At 36.2% G+C, this 16,162-nt stretch overlaps 1 protein-coding gene across 10 annotated transcripts in view; it reads right to left on the bottom strand.

The window, feature by feature from the left end:
- Window positions 1-1,923: 1,923 nt before the first annotated feature.
- Window positions 1,924-16,162, bottom strand: part of GUCY1B1 (guanylate cyclase 1 soluble subunit beta 1) — a 48,265-nt gene continuing 34,026 nt past the window's right edge. For 6 of the 10 annotated variants that reach the window (XM_055276222.2, XM_063638318.1, XM_063638319.1 and 3 more), the window contains 9 exons: window positions 15,257-15,487; window positions 13,886-14,002; window positions 12,842-12,975; window positions 9,367-9,564; window positions 6,850-7,087; window positions 5,666-5,806; window positions 4,777-4,931; window positions 4,295-4,421; window positions 1,924-3,134 (listed from right to left, as the gene is read on the bottom strand). In XM_055276222.2, the coding sequence (XP_055132197.1) occupies window positions 3,111-3,134; window positions 4,295-4,421; window positions 4,777-4,931; window positions 5,666-5,806; window positions 6,850-7,087; window positions 9,367-9,564; window positions 12,842-12,975; window positions 13,886-14,002; window positions 15,257-15,487 (1,365 nt within the window). In that variant the 3' untranslated portion in view covers window positions 1,924-3,110. Of the gene's footprint in view, window positions 3,135-4,294; window positions 4,422-4,776; window positions 4,932-5,665; window positions 5,807-6,849; window positions 7,217-9,366; window positions 9,565-12,841; window positions 12,976-13,885; window positions 14,003-15,256; window positions 15,488-16,162 lie in introns of all 10 variants that reach the window. The other 4 variants (XM_055276221.2, XM_063638316.1, XM_055276216.2 and 1 more) reach the window with 3 other exon arrangements.

The raw sequence follows: 16,162 nt of genomic DNA, 5'->3' as shown, positions 1-16,162 counted from the left end.
ACTATAACAATGTCTGTTGCCAATGATTTGTGAATTTGCATTTCTTGGATTACCTTTTAGTCTTCCTGAAATGGCAAGCCAAAGTTCCAACTCCTCTGACTTCTTCGTATTTCAATTTGATCTGGTTAGATCATTGTAAAAACAGAGATTATAATAACCACTCACCAGGTTACACAAAGGTTAAATGACTTTACCAATATCATGGAGCTAGTAACAGGTTGTTTGGAAATTCAAAGCAGTTTGGCCCAACTTGAAAAAAAAAAAAAGTTCTATTCTCTCCACACATTAATGCTACCTGAAAATAATTGTTTCTCAGAAATGTATTCACCAGAACTTCAAAGCCATGCCTAATATTAGGCACCTTTCCTCTAAGCTCAGTTACCTTTCTACAGCCTCCACCACTTGTAATGGAACCATCAACTACCCACTAAGCAAGCCAGAAGCTTTCTACTTGGCCCTAACCTTCTCATCCTCTTTGGCCTGTGAGTTATTACGCACTTTTAATGTGAATCTTGACTGCTCTTCAGTTAGCCTCCTGTCCTGCCATCACCTTAAAGCAGGCCTATGCATGAAGTACAGTAGCCCCTTAATGCCACCCTTAAACCAGGCTCTTTCCCTCTAAATCAGCCCCTGCACCAGTGTCAGCATGATTTTCTCTAAGCACAAGTTTAACAGTGCCATTTTTGTGCCTCCTCTTTTCTGCAGTCTCGTTTATTATTTCTCATTCCCTTCAAATCTGGCTTCTAGCCTCACTGCTCGAAGAGGCTACTCCCTCCATTCCTTTGTTCAACAAATATTTGTCAAGTGCCTATTTTGTGGAAGGTTCAAGGAATATCTGGAGAAAGAGGAACTATTTTAGCCATAAGAAACTTAAAATCTAATAAGGAATCCTATATATAAACAGATAATGTGTGAACCATTGTAAAGATCTTGGGACAATAGGGGAAGCTAAACTTGCCTAACAGGGAAATTTCCAACAAGAGGATATTGAGCTGAGTCTTAGCAAGAAATAAATTTGCAGCAGAGTATGGGTAGAGGGCATTCAGACAGAGCAAAGCACAGAATTACAAAGGTAGCAACTAGCAGATAAGGCTTGTTAAGGTGACAATGTTTGCATGCTTTGCTAAGGTGTACAGACAATGAGTAGCATTTAAGTGATTGTAGGCAGGAGACCAATTTGGATTTGTAAAAGACCACTCTGGCAGCAATTTGGGAGTGTGGAATGGAGGTGGCAAAGGTAGGAAGTAGATAGATTTATAGGGAAGATCTTGCAATTGTTCAGGTTACACATGATGAGTGCCTGGACTTAGGAGAGTGTTGGCAGAATAAAGTAGAGATTTAAAAACATGCAAGATGTAAAAATTAGAATATGAGGTATTCAAAGGCAGAGATGTTTTGTTCAATGACACATCTCAAATATCTTGAGCAGTGCCTACCCAAAGTAGATGCTAAATAAATATAAGTAGGATTCTGGGAAGATTACAGTGTCACTGTAGTTTCTGAGTATTCCTAACTGTCCCCCCAAGAATAGGCATAACAACCATCCCCACTTCACCTCTTTTCTCTCAAGTTACTCTTTCTCTAAGTATTATTTCTGTATCTGAATATTTCTTCATTAAGAATATCACATATTTTCATTACTTGTATACATGTCTATCATCCCTAAATGATTCAGAGCTCTTTAAGCTGATGACATTCAATATTTAACTGTTTCCCCTTTCCATGTCCAGTCTTTATTTCCTGTCACTTTGTTGGTATTAAAAAGAAATATCGCATTTAAGAATATGCTGTCTATGAGGAGTCAGTGAAAATTTATAATGGTAGCAAATAGGCAAAATTGTAAAATGTATTTACAAAATAATGGCACTAATAAAATGATAAATAATGTTAATATCATTTTTATTGAAATAAAAACTGTATAGAGACAAGTGAAAAAAATAATTTATTACAGATTCTTTTACACATTAACATGGAACATTTATACATATATCGATGTGCTGATATGAAATACTAAATTTAAAGGCAAACATTTTTACACAAAAGTAGTTGCACTCTATTTTATAAAGATAGATATTAATAAGTTATCAGAGACATTTAAGAGCTAGAGGCCAATTATTCCAACAGTAATGCATTCTATGCTGAAGTCAAACTAAGTTTTCTGAACGTGATGTCCTGGATATAATCACATTCTTCTAAGCTAAGGAAAGGGAGCTCATTTCTGGGAATACGAGACCAAGAAGGGCTCTAACAGCAGTATCCTAGCAGTGTGTTTCCAGATTTATTCTTGGATGTGGTTGGAGCTCCCAACATTTAGCCTGAACTAATGTAACAGCTCAGTGTGAAACAATGCAGCTTTCTGTAACAGCCACCTGTGGTTAATGAGATTTAATACAGGGGATACAGTTACAAATGATAGCATTTTAGAAGAATTATAATTGCCACATGATTTGAATTAGTAATCAAATACTTTAATAACAGAAACGTGTATTCTATATTTCTGAAAGGGAAGTAGCATACTTTAAAATAGTCACTATTTCCTTAGCATGACATATTAATTCTTAACTTTGGGAGTCTGAAAATAAATTGCATTTTTCCCCTAAAACTTAGAATTCACTCCTTTAGAAAATGATTTCTATAATGATATACACCAACATGATATAAACTTTATTACATGTTATAGTCATTAAAATATACATATACATATATATGGAGCACTAAGCAGATTTGGTAAACCATGATATAAATACACACATGGCCAAATACTGTTCAGTTTCATTTAACTAAATTCAACAAATATTTATTGGGTGCCCACTACTTGCAGATCACCATGTTAGGTAATGCTTGTAGTAGATTTTAAGACACATGAAGCTCACATCATCCACATCAAAAGCCAAACTTTAGATAATATACTAAAGCCTAAAAAATAATAAAAAGCAGAGCTAAAGTTGAATAACGGATAGTGAGAGATATACCTAGAAGAAAGGCTTGGGGTAATGGACAAGGACAAAAGGAAATCTGTATCCATAGGGAAGAACTGCTCCTGGGCTTGGCATGTGTTAGGAGAAAACTGGAACCTAGTCTGTACTCCTTTTCACCCCATAATCCAAGATTCAGTCATCATCCTGCTTTGTTTCCTTAAAAAGGCAGAAGAAAAGAGGGATTGATTTACAGTGATAGTGAGGTTTATAATATCAATTAAATATATTTTTCTCTTTATGAGAGTGTGATCCATGTTCACATCTACAGTTTCTGTAAATCATTCCCACCATAATTCTGGGAAAAACAGGACCGCATGACTAAGATGACCAATGTTTGGGGTAATTATGGTTTAGTTATCAGAAGAACATCAGTAAGCATGTCCACCTCATAGGAAAATGATTTAATGTTAAACCAGGTGAAAGAAGATAAATATTTCAAACCCTGGCATTCTATTCCCTTTAGAAATTATTATGCTCTAAAAGCATTTTTAGAGAATTTATACATACTAAAAGAGAAATATGAGCATGTAGTCTCATCCCCCATGAAGAAACAACACATCAACAGGGTAACAAAGTATCAAACTTGCTTCTGATGCCACTCCTTACAAAAGGCTAGGAAGAGGCTAGCCATGATCTTAGTGTGTGCAAGGCCTCAATGAGAGGTGTGATTCCACTTTGGATGTGCCACTGTTCTGAAGTCCATTCTAGCACATGGGCTCTGCCTGGAGTATAACCATAGTACTAGAAAGAACTTAAATCTTCCCTAAGGAATTAATCAGATTCCAGCAAGTTAAAAATCACTCATCTATCTAGGAGAAACACATGAGGGACTAGGATTTACAAAATTCCCCAATCACTCCATAGAAAGATAGCCTGGCCCTTAAAAGGATCTTAAGCTTCATGGTTAAGAAATCTCCCATGAACCACAGCCGTTATTTAACAATGCTGGTGATCTCAGCCAACTTAGAGAGCTGAGGAAAGGGGTCAGGGGAGCCACTCACAGCCCACTTACCTTTGAGCCAGACTACAGAGGAAGAGCAAAATAACCACAACAGCAAGAAAAAAAGCAGCCTTCTCAATCCAGTCTGTTGGTTTTCATTTCATTAGAGGACAAAAGTCACTAAAGCATCCCCTAAAAAGTACTTATCATTGTAACTGGCTCATTAATGTTCAATTATTTCCACTGCTTTACTTAAAAGTTAATTTCTGTTAGCAAGAATGCTTTTCAAATGAAATACATTTTCAGTGATTATGCTATAGTTTTCCATACTTATACTCTGTCTTAAGTACACAAATTACACTTTGATTAGTCATACCTCCGTTCCTGTATTTTTTCTGGATAGAAACCAAACTTGCATTGGTTCTTTTTTGCCCTTCATGGACACTGGGCCTCTGTGCTCCAAGTGGAACTGTGGATCTGAATTTTCTGGAGACATAAGACATCTAAAAGACAAGGGAAGGGGAGTAGAGAGAGAAGTATACAAAAGTTTTATGGAGAAGGTGACATGTATCACGTTATAAACCAAGATGGCAAGAACAAATGCTGAAGTTGTACTGAAAGGTAACTCAAGGCTTTAGAAACAATGATCATGTCAGGATTTCCTAAGATGATGTGAAATCATATAAAATGGAAATAATGACACAATCTTCTCAAATAAAAAATAAACAATTCTACAAGCAGTGGGGAAGAGTGAAGGTGATAACTCTCTTAAAGCAACAAAATCTCTCAGAGAATTAAACCACATGCAAAGACACATTTTCTTTGCAAATCAGTAAATACCAAGACATTTTCTCTCACCTGTATGTATATTCAGACACATTTATTTTTCCCTTTTCTCCTGTGGTTTCTGTTCGGCTTGTGAGGTTGACAGTATTTCCAAAAAGACAGTATCGAGGCATCCGCTGTCCTATGACACCTGTAACTACCTCTCCAGTGTGTATCCCTATTGTTATCTGCAAAAAAGAAAGCTTTGCTTCAATCACTTTGATCACTAACACATGAATTTTTTTTAAATTTTACTTTAAGTTCTGGCATACAGGTGCAGAACGTGCAGGTTTGTTACACAGGTATATATGTGCCACGGTGGTTTGCTGCACCTATCAACCCACTATCTAGGTTTTAAGCCCTGCATGTATTAGGTATTTGTCCTAATGCTCTCCTTCCCCTTGCCCCCAAACTCCCAACAGGCCCCGGGTGTGTGATGTTCCCCTCCTTGTGTCCATATGTTCTCATTGTTCAGCTCCAACTTATGAGTGAGAACACGTGGTGTTTGGTTTTCCATTCCGGTAACACACGAATTTTTGCTTACTTTATATTACAGAATAATGTAGAGTCATCATATAACATCATAAGAGATGTCTATAAGAATTTCAAGCATATTACCGACAACTTCAAAAGCCCTCCATGAAGTCTCTGTCTCCCCAGGGAAATATCCTATCTCAAGAGAAACATTTGAAGTCTGAAGATTTCAAAGATGCGAATCTAGTAACTTACATGAGACATGAAAGAGATTTTAAAAAATAAACTAGAAGGTACAAGAGGTTTTTTTCTCATCCCCATGACTTTCAGTACGTGAAACGGACTAGATAATTTCAAACAGGTAGATAAATCTCCATGTCTATGAAAGAATGTAGTACAGTGGGCTGGATGAAATACCATTATTACAATATCTGCTTCATTTACTAACCTGAACAGATTCACCATCTACTTGAACTTGGCCAGCAATTTCCATCATGTCCAAGGCCAGGTGGCAGATGGATCGTGCATGGTGAATGCATGGCTCTGGTAAACCACTCACTGTCATATACTTGTCACCAACAGTCTCCACCTAACAGTACATATATTTAGATGTTCACTGGTTAGCATAAAAAAGACTGTTTCATTTATTACCCTAATAAAAAACATTTTTTCAAGGCTACCAGCAACTTTAAGCTTCCTTCCCCCTTTAATTCTCTTAAAATTCTAATATATTCAACTCCAACAAAATGAAACCTTGCAATTACTTATAATTTACACACATGACGGACACTTGGGGTCTTTGATGATGGGCAGGTACAGACATAGAATTATTTTTCCTTTAGTAAGCTATTAATTTCTCACCTCAGATCACTTTATAATTCAGAAGAATAATTTTTTACATTTCTCCCTAAAACAGTGATGGCTTGATGGCATGGAGAGCCACCATTTGAAGTCCAGTGATTTATCACGGTCATTAATCATTTATTTTTATGATGTGCTCACCACATGCTACAGTGTACCTCAGAAAATGGCTATAAAATAAATAGTCCTTGTGTAGTTATATTACCCCAGATACCTAGGGATGGTTTACTTAACATTCTTGCCTTTATGTAGCAATATTCCACTGACTTCTTTTTTCCAATATTATATTTATTTCTAAATGAAACAAAGGGCAAAAACGCATTATAAATGTTTATCTTCTTCAAGCTGATGTTATCTAAAGGCAAATCTGAGTCCTTCTCATTCTCCATGACTTCTTTACTGTACAAGGCATTTATATATCTCAGTAAAAATGTCTCTTGCAGAGCACTAAAATGAATGCTATGTTTATACTAAATGTGATAAACAGCCTGTCCAGATTTGTTAGCCTAAGTGCAAATAAGATGGTGAACATTTCATTTTAACCAGGGAATCACCCATTCCATGAAACATTCATTGCGGTTACAAGGAAGAGATGGTTTTATAACAAGAGGCAATTATTTAAGAACATGGTAAAGAGTGAATACACGGAGGCTCACTGTACTCAAGGCTGCAGTACTGGAGTCAGAGAGCTGTGATGGCATGGCCTCTGGAGGAGAGGCTCAGAACGCCAGCCTCTGGATAGCTCTGCAGTCAACGATGAAGAAGACTTGCCTTATAAACAAATGGGTTTTTCCGGGAATCAGTCAGTGTGTCAAATCTGGTGTAGAGGTCGTTGAGAAGGTTTACGATCTTCATGGCCCCTTCTCCAGATGCGTGCTTGCTACAGAAAGCATTGAAGCCCACAATGCCACTGAAGAGGATGGTCACATTGTCATATCTTTTGGCAGGCACTGGACGCTTGTGCCGCAGCTCATTGGCAACAGATGGAGGAAGGACAGAATACAGCAATCTGTTCAGTGGGATGAGGAGAAAGCCACTGTAAGAAATGCTGGGAAAGCCTTTAGCGCTTTTGCTGTCCTTTTCACACAGCATCAATGTCATTTGTACTTTAAAGGCCTGGATTCTAGCAGGACATCCTCTAAAATTAGCATCAAATATTAGCCGTATTTATAAGCAAGGATTTACAGAAAACATAAATTATTTGTTCATTCTAATCACATAAGACATCCACAAGCCCAAACTAGTTCAAACCAAATCAAAATAAGCCAAGCAAACAGACAAAACAAAAAGACTGGTAATAGAAAACCAAAGTTTTCATTTGTAGTCCTGTATTCTGACCTGGCTATTATGATAGTCATAGTATGAAGATTGTCATTACCGGCACCTAAAACATGATATGAATAGCACAATAATAGAAACAGATTTGCCTCTTAGAATAAGAAATACATCTCTATTTTTGGTAAGTAATACTAAAAGAAGCAGAATTTCTCTCCAGTCTCATTCATGCCTCACTCCTCCATAGGAGAAACTGATAAAACTAGTGGAAGCTGGTCTGGAAAATAAAATATTATATTTCTTTAGGTACGACTGAGACTACTATGGTGACATCGGGGACCATGCTAAGGGACAAATGTTGTGAGCACACAGGAGGAGGATGACAGCTGCTGAATTTAGAGGGAAAGAAGCAGAAACTAGACCTATGAGCTCTGGATTGGAAGACTGAAGAGGAACAAATGAGGCCTTCCTGCCTTTTTCTTCCTGCCTTTGGCTCTAAAGCAAAAGGGCATATGTGGGAAGTTTAAATATGCAAAATGGAGCTGAGCTCTCAATGTTTTTCCTAGTCATAGTAGAATTTCTCCAGTCTTTCATTTTCAACTTTTAAACATTGAATGTTTTATGAAATATTACAGCTATATTTGAATAGTAAGTATGAACAGTAGAACTACTTGGCTTTAAAGAAAATTAATAGTAAATGGTTTCTAATGACATCACCTTGAAACCCAAATATCTACAAAAACCAAATTCTAAATCTAATAATCTAAAATATAATATAAGGATTTTTGAAGCACAGTAACTGGAAATGGTGCAAATAGTTCCTGAATGTGAAACCCACCTTGGGGAATCCAAACAAAGAAGTAGTTCTGTGATAAGTGCTTATCAGCTACTGTTATTAAAGACAAGGCCTCTGTTTAACTCCCAGCAACTCCCAGTTTTGGACTCCTGGTCTAAGAAGAGAAGCTAATACTCTGCTTAAGCTGACAATTTAGGAAAAAAAGTGAATTAAGAGCTTTTTCAGTACAGAATATCTGGATATGTCATAATTTAAAGGATATATTATTTATAATGCTGGTTATTTATCTATTTATCATGAATGTAGATATTAGCAAACTGAGTCACAATACAAAAAAAGTGAAACCTAGATGATTTTCTAATACAAACAGCCAGAACAGAATATTGAGTAACTCAAACCTACAAACCCATGTGACTTTGAACGTTAGTCCTAAGGTCTTAGAAGCTCCACGAAATGTTTATATAAACATTAAAAAACCAACACATAAGAACCTGGGTAAAATAGCTTATAAATGTCAGTGATGTGCTTTTAATTAGCATATGAAAGCAAGGCCAAGTAGTATGCATGCTATGTACTTACTTAAATACATTTCTTGAAAATGAAGTATTATCTTTCATGTCCTTGCTCAATATTTCATAATTTAATCCACCACTCACAGAAATGTTTTATATTTTGATATTTTTGCTAATGTATGTCACTATAGATATAATTGTTGTCATTACATATGATATTACAATTTGTCAGATTCATTTCTTTCTAATCCTAAATTCAAGGTCCCAGAAAATAAATTTTTAAACATGTAATGGCCAATGATAAATTCATTGTGCAGAGTAGCTCTCTGCACGTGGCAGCCCCCAGCATACTGAAGATGGTCAATATATAACTCTTGTATGAAAGAATGCATGAGTAAATGATAGTTAAACTTTAATTTTTGAACTAAATTTGAATTTGAGCTATTCTCATGATTTTCCAAAAGATATTTTGGCCTATATTATTCCAACTTGGCTTCTAAAAATAGCAGACATACTTCCACTACCATTAAGACTGGTTTATTTCCTTAAGCATAATTTCTTTTTAAAAGCAATGTGAAAGATTTTATTTACTGCACCAGAGCTATTACAGGTCACATGGCTTTTTAGTCTGGTTCTCGATCTTAAATATAGTAGAGTCACATTATATTATGAGTAACAGTAGTGCCCCAAGTGTTACATTCTTACGTGTCTGTCTTTTTCTTTTCATCTTCCAGGGCTCTTAACGTGAGCTGTAGCCTGTCAGTAAGGATTTCCAGCTCTTGGGTGAGTTTGTATTCCTCTCTAAATTGTTCTCCCAAAAGAACGAGATCGCGCGTGGCATCATGCAGAGGGATGTCACTTAGATACAGCCCTCTCCTTGTCAAATCGTCCAGGTTCATGACACTGTCATATGGAGAAATGAGGCAAGATCAGTCTCAACTTGTATACATGACAATGCAATCCTGATTTCTGTCAAGGAATCTGATCCTGCCACCTCCTACCATTCAAAACATCAGGCTGAAGACCATAGAATTATGGAGAATTGAATGAAGATTGTGAGTTTATTCTCTTAGATATTTAAACGTCTACCAAAAAGCAGTGAACTTGAGATGTATTTTTACCGGGTTGCCCTTTTTGGTGCCATCAGTCTAAATTGAAACGATCATGTAGAAAACATACGTTGAGGTATTTAACACAGGCTGTAATTTATTATTCTCAAATTTTTTCTCATCATAAGGAGAGGAAACAAATCTATCTTTATTCTCTTTCTCAAGAATAATAATGCTTCTTTTGAGATACTTTTATTTTGCTTTCTGTATTCTATGAATCTTGTAACTGGTTTTTTCCCTTTTGGAAACAATGAGTAAAAATTCCCAACCACGTTTATGACCCATCCTCAGCATGTAATTTATGTATCTAAGACTATGTGTCATTCTTACTTCTGGCTCTCATGTCTTCTTTTTCTTTGACAAATTTTTCTCATTTATTTGAAACATTATTCAATCCTGCTGAATTTTATGCATCATCATTTTAACTTGTGTCATTTCTCCAACAACATAATAATGTTTATTATTTTAGTGATGATCTAACAAGTAAAAAGTTAACTGCTTTTTAAAAATGTACTCTTTGAGGCTGGGCACAGTGGCTCACACCTGTAATCCTAGGACTTTGGGAGGCTGAGGTGGGCAGATCACTTGAGGCCAAGAGTTCAAGATCAGCCTGGCTAACATAGTGAAACGCGTCTCTACCAAAAGTACAAAAATGAGTTGGGTGTGGTGGCTAGCGCCTGTAGTCCCAGCTATTCGTGAGGCTGAGGCAGGAGAATTGCTTGAACCCAGGAGCAGGAGGCTGCAGTGAGCCGACATCATGCCACTGCATTCCAGCCTGGGTGACAGAGCGAGACTCCATCTCAAAAAACAACAACAACAACAAAACCTAATTGGTTAAAATGGCATAAGGTTATATCTTTGGCTTGAATTTTTTTAATGCAACGTCATTACTTCTGGCCACTCCAAATAATAATTACTCTAAAATGAAAAAAATTAATTATGACTTTGGAGAATCTGGGATTAATAATTTGAAGATTTTTGAATTAATCCTATCCAAAATTCTTTAAAAGGGGTGACTTTGCAGAATTTTGGATTAATGCAATATATTCTTAGGAGCAACGTTCATAAAGCAAAACAAAAAATTAGCATACCTGTAAAGAACATAAAAGAATCAAAGATTTTACTAATGAAATACATGGTGCCTTTTAATTTCATTAAAATGGATATGTAAGTCCACTTGCAGAAAAAGATACATCTAGAAAGAGGCCAGATCACTGGCCAAAGGTATACGAGACCTGCCCATGAGCAGAGAAAAAACAGGATTGTAAGTTCAAAAATGAATGGTCAAAAATACTCATACTGAGTTACAAAACTTAAATCATAAAGGTCTCATGGTTCTAAAAATGTCCTATATCATTATTTTAATGAACCATTAAATTTTTTCTAAATTTAAAAGAATCATCTTAGAATTATTTTACAAGTAAAACTACTTTTAATTGATCTTTTGTTTATGTAGTGTGAGTACAAATCTTCCTACACACCTGAGCACGTCTCATAGGACAATCTGCAATTTTCTCACTGGGTGACCAATATCTGCATATGGGAATTAACAAATAAACTCCAAATTTTCTGCTTTTATTTCTGAAGAAAACCTTTCTTTTCATAAATAGAAATTGCCCTTAATGAGAAGCTGACATTCTCCTAAGCTCAACCTGTAAAGAGGCAGAAGAAGAAAACACTTACTGATAGCAGATGGGACATCTTTAGATCAATGTAGCTTATTAATCTTTTTAAAAAGGGTTTATGTTTCTTAGTTTTGTTTCTTTTATTTTCATGATACTTATTTCTTAGGGAAAAGACATCCATATCCTTATATTATCTATTATTCTTATATGTTATAGTTAAATAATATTTAATTAATCTTAAATATACTTATCAGTTAATTACATGTTATTATTATTATTTTTTTTTGAGACAGTGTCTTGCTGTGCTGCCCAGGAGTGCAGTGGCGTGATCTCAGCTCACTGCAACCTCTGCCTCCCAGGTTCAAGCGACTCTTCTGCCTCAGCCTCCCTAGTAGCTGGAATTACAGGTGCCCACCACCACTCCTGGCTAATTTTTGTATTTTTAGTAGAGACGGGATTTCACCATGTTTGCCAGGCTGATCTCAAACTCCTGACCTTGTGATCCACCCGCCTCGGCCTCCCAAAGTGCTGGGATTACAGGTGTGAGCCACTGCGCCAATATATTATTCTTATTTGGCCTTATATATTATTGTTATGTAATGTATAATGCAATAGTAATAATATAACAGGAGGTTGTTACAAAGTTTATGATATTTTTCAGAAATTTTAAGACCACATTTTTTTTTTTTTTTTTTGAGACGGAGTCTCGCTCTGTCGCCCAGGCTGGAGTGCAGTGGTGCAATCTCGGCTCACTGCAAGCTCCACCTCCGGGGTTCACGTCATTCTCCTGCCTCAGCCTCTCTGAGTAGCCGAGACTACAGGCGCCCGCCACCACGCCCAGCTAATTTTTTTTTTGTATTTTTTAGTAGAGACGGGGTTTCATCGTGGTCTCGATCTCCTGACCTCGTGATCCGCCCCCCTCGGCCTCCCAAAGTGCTGGGATTACAAGCGTGAGCCACCACGCCTGGCCTAGAGTAGGTAAATATTTTTAATTTAAAATAGTTCAAACCCAGAAAAAGACCCTTTAGATTTTTTGCTAACATACTGTAGAAAAGACAAGTTTTTGGTGTCAAATATACCAGTGTATTTATTATGCCATCCTATTAGCTGCTTTAAAAAATCGCTTTTCTACATAATGCCTATTTTGAAGATCCAAAAGTATAGAATTAGCTTACCGTAGATTATTTGTCCCACGGTGTAATGGCATAAACACTCCACAAATGTATTAAGACATGGCAAATAACACAGAGTATGTGATTTCTTCTGAGTTTATTAGCAAATATTAAATAAGATTATCCTTGTTATAAAGCAATACATAACAAGGGCTGTAAAATCTAATTACACCTCAGAAAATATATAAATGTAATGGAATAAAATATTGTGGCCTTCCTTTGTTAGCTAAAGATAGGTATTGATAGCCATTATAATTAGTCTAAAAATTGTTACCTTGGTGAACACAGAAAAAGTATGCTATCTGCTTCAGGTAAGTAGATCATTTGACCCTTCAGACGTAAGCAGCTGATCTCAGTCCCAGTCAGTTCATCCTCACATTCTAATTTCTCCACATCCAACAATCCTTCCTTGAAAAGGCAAGATATAACCATTGACGAATGCCTTTCTCCCTACCTAAGAATTCAGCAACAAGGACACACATATCTCATTTCCCACCAAACCACAAAGCAGAATAAGTGCATCATTAGAACAGGAGAGGGCCTTCCGTCAGAGATCTGTAATAAGCCTAGTGGCTACCGTGCAACACTGCAGAAAAGTGACTGTCCCCTTTGAATTCAGGACAGTAACTGTGCTACTCTTAGCATAATTATTTCAAGCTTTTGTGAATCTTTTTTATCCCCGATTTCCAGTATGGTTACAACATACATTACCAGACTCTCAAAGAATAAGCCAAGCCTCCCCATTCTCCCACCCTGTATTCGTACAGCAGCTGGATAACAGTCAGTTCCGAATACAGAAAGGATTCAATGGGTACTCTAGGAAACTGACTTTTGCTGTATCTATCCCAAGAACAGAAACCGTGAGATCCCAGCACTATCTAAATTATCAACTGTGTGAATATTTTATCACTCTTATTCACCCAAAAAGTGCTACTAAGAACAATAGACAATTTAAGAAAGAATAAATAAGTGGTTTTGAGTGAAGTTCCAAAAAAAATCCTTTTTAGTTCTGATTTCTAAAATAAGGCACTGTAGCTGTACAGGGAGTAAAACATGTTGTTTTTTTTTGATGTGAAACAAGGCCATCTCAGAAAGACAGTCTCTAAAATTTACCTCTGTTAATTTTAATCAGTTGATAGAGTCCCACTGCTCCTCAGGCGAACCAAAAATCAATGTTATTGCCTTTTAAATAGATCTTCCTTTGAGGTCTGGGTTTTATCTCTCCATACGTTCTCAGAGAATATAATAATTTTCCCCCGGAATACTTCTAATTTGTAAGATACCTTTCTCACATTTAATGAAACAATATCTTGATTACCTTGCTTCTCAATACAAAAACCGTATTGATGTGCGAAAGGATCCCGTGGAAACTAATATCAATATGAGGACGAACCAGTGAGAAGACAGACAGAAGGCTGCAATTCCCAGGCTGGAGCTAAAATGCAGATAGAGAGCAAAGAGTATCTCATCAGTTGAAATAGTTTTTATACTTTGATATTAATCACCTGATTAAATCAGCTCAGTTATATTTAAAACTAGAAAATTATAATTATTATAATTCAAGGGAAACTTAGCTGAACTATGAACCCAAATCTCAATCTATACAACTCGGTGATTAAATGGACATTAAATAGTTACAAAAACATGAAATCTGATATGGATTCAGATGACTAATATTCAAATGTAAGCTAGCACAAATTTACAATGCATTTTCAGAAGAAGAAAAAAATGAAAATTATCTTTTAAAATGTACAGTGATATGTTAAATGTGTATGGCTTGAAATGTAATTAAAATACCAAAAACATGAGCAAACACTCTCTTAATATTTATCTAGAGGGCTAAAAGTGAAAACAGTAGGTAACACTGATTGATTGCTTACAATGAACTAAGTGTTTTTCATATGCTTTCTATCCTCATGCCAGAACAAAGAGAAACAGGCTGAGAGAGGTGAAGTAACAAGTTGAAGGTCATACAGTGAGGGACAGATGGAGTCAGTACCAGAGCCAGGGCAGCACACTACTCTGCTTCCGTTTCACCTGATCCAATTGGGTTAATCCTGAATTTTCAAGACTCTTTAATTACAAGCAAAAAGTATCTCTAAACACATGCCATATATAACTCCAAAAGTTAGTATTTAAGAAAAAAAGAGTAAGCATAAAGGATTTTACCAATGGATCGGTCATAGAAGTCAACAGTAGGTTCTCATCATCAGCCCAACTGCTTCCTTTGATGCTCTTTCTACTCAATCCATGATCATCTCTATCATTTTGTGTTTTAGTGAGTGCTTTTTAAAATCCCCCCTTAAAAATCAATCAATAGTTGATTTTTAAAGCTATTTAGAGATGGTAGATATCCAATGAATATTTATTCAGTGAATAAATAAACATGTGAAAGGTGACTGTTACTAAAAAGTTACCCATTTTTTTCATTGAAACAAGTATACTATTCTTACATAACATTCCTACTATTTCTGTATGTGATTATTATAAAAAAATAGTTGTCCTAGGGAAAGTTGTTGTATGCTCAAATACACACGTAGTTCACAATTAAACAATTTGTGTAACTTACAATAAACTGCATATTACCTAATATGTAGTCAGAGGGTTAAATGAATGGATGCCTGCCTGTAACAATAGTATTTCTATGGGCTTTTGTCTCAGGCCCCAAGGAAGTGTGCTGTCATTTTACCTGAGGGAGAACTCTGTATATAGCATTGCCACACTGAGTGACCACTAGGTCCCGGTCAAATATTATATGAAAAGGAAAAGCTTTGCAGAATGTATATGGGCTGATGCGTGATTCCTGGGTGCCATTTTCTTCAAATCTGTCGAGATCTTCATAAAAATCCTCTTCTTTTGACTCTTTTTCTTCAATTAAAAATTGAGTATGATCACATTCTTCATTTCTTTGCTGAATAACCTGGATATCAAAGGGGGAAATGGCATGAATTGTCTTCATTTCAGTTTAATAAAAATACCTAAATATAAAAAGTGAGTTAGGAATACCGCATTTAGAAGATTAATTACAAAAATTGAATACATATATGCAAATACTCCATATGTCTAAAATAGGAAAATATTTCTGGACTTTGATCTATAAAATTTGAAGATTGAATAGTCATTGTGAAATTACAAACCTGGTGTCAGTTCCCCAGTATCCTATATGGTCTCTTTGGTAGAATTAGAAAAAAAAAGCACTTGTGGGCTCTGCCTTCTCAGCCAAGCACACTTGTATAGTCAACAACCTGAAAGCCATACAAGCTGGCACTATCAAATAAGATTACAATACTATTTTAAAACAATGGGAAATAAAATTGATAGAGATTCATATTAAAAAATAAATGCAATGTCATTTGTAACCACCAACTGGCAAATATATAAAGTTACAATACCAGGCCAGGCGCAGTGGCTCATGCCTGTAATCCTAGCACTTTGGGAGGGTGAGGCCGGCAGGTCACCTGAGGTCAGGAGTTTGAAACCAGCCTGGCCAACATGGCGAAACCCCATCTCTACTAAAAATACAAAAATTAGCTGGGCATAGTGGCAGGTGCCTGTAATCCCAGCTACTCAGGAGGTTGAGGCAGGAGAACTGCTT

This window comes from Symphalangus syndactylus, chromosome 4 (genome assembly GCF_028878055.3).
Source record: "Symphalangus syndactylus isolate Jambi chromosome 4, NHGRI_mSymSyn1-v2.1_pri, whole genome shotgun sequence".
In the NCBI taxonomy this organism is placed as follows: Eukaryota; Metazoa; Chordata; class Mammalia; order Primates; family Hylobatidae; genus Symphalangus; species Symphalangus syndactylus.
The sequence above is the reverse complement of the archived record's forward strand: the minus strand, read 5'-3'. Positions and strand labels throughout refer to the sequence as shown.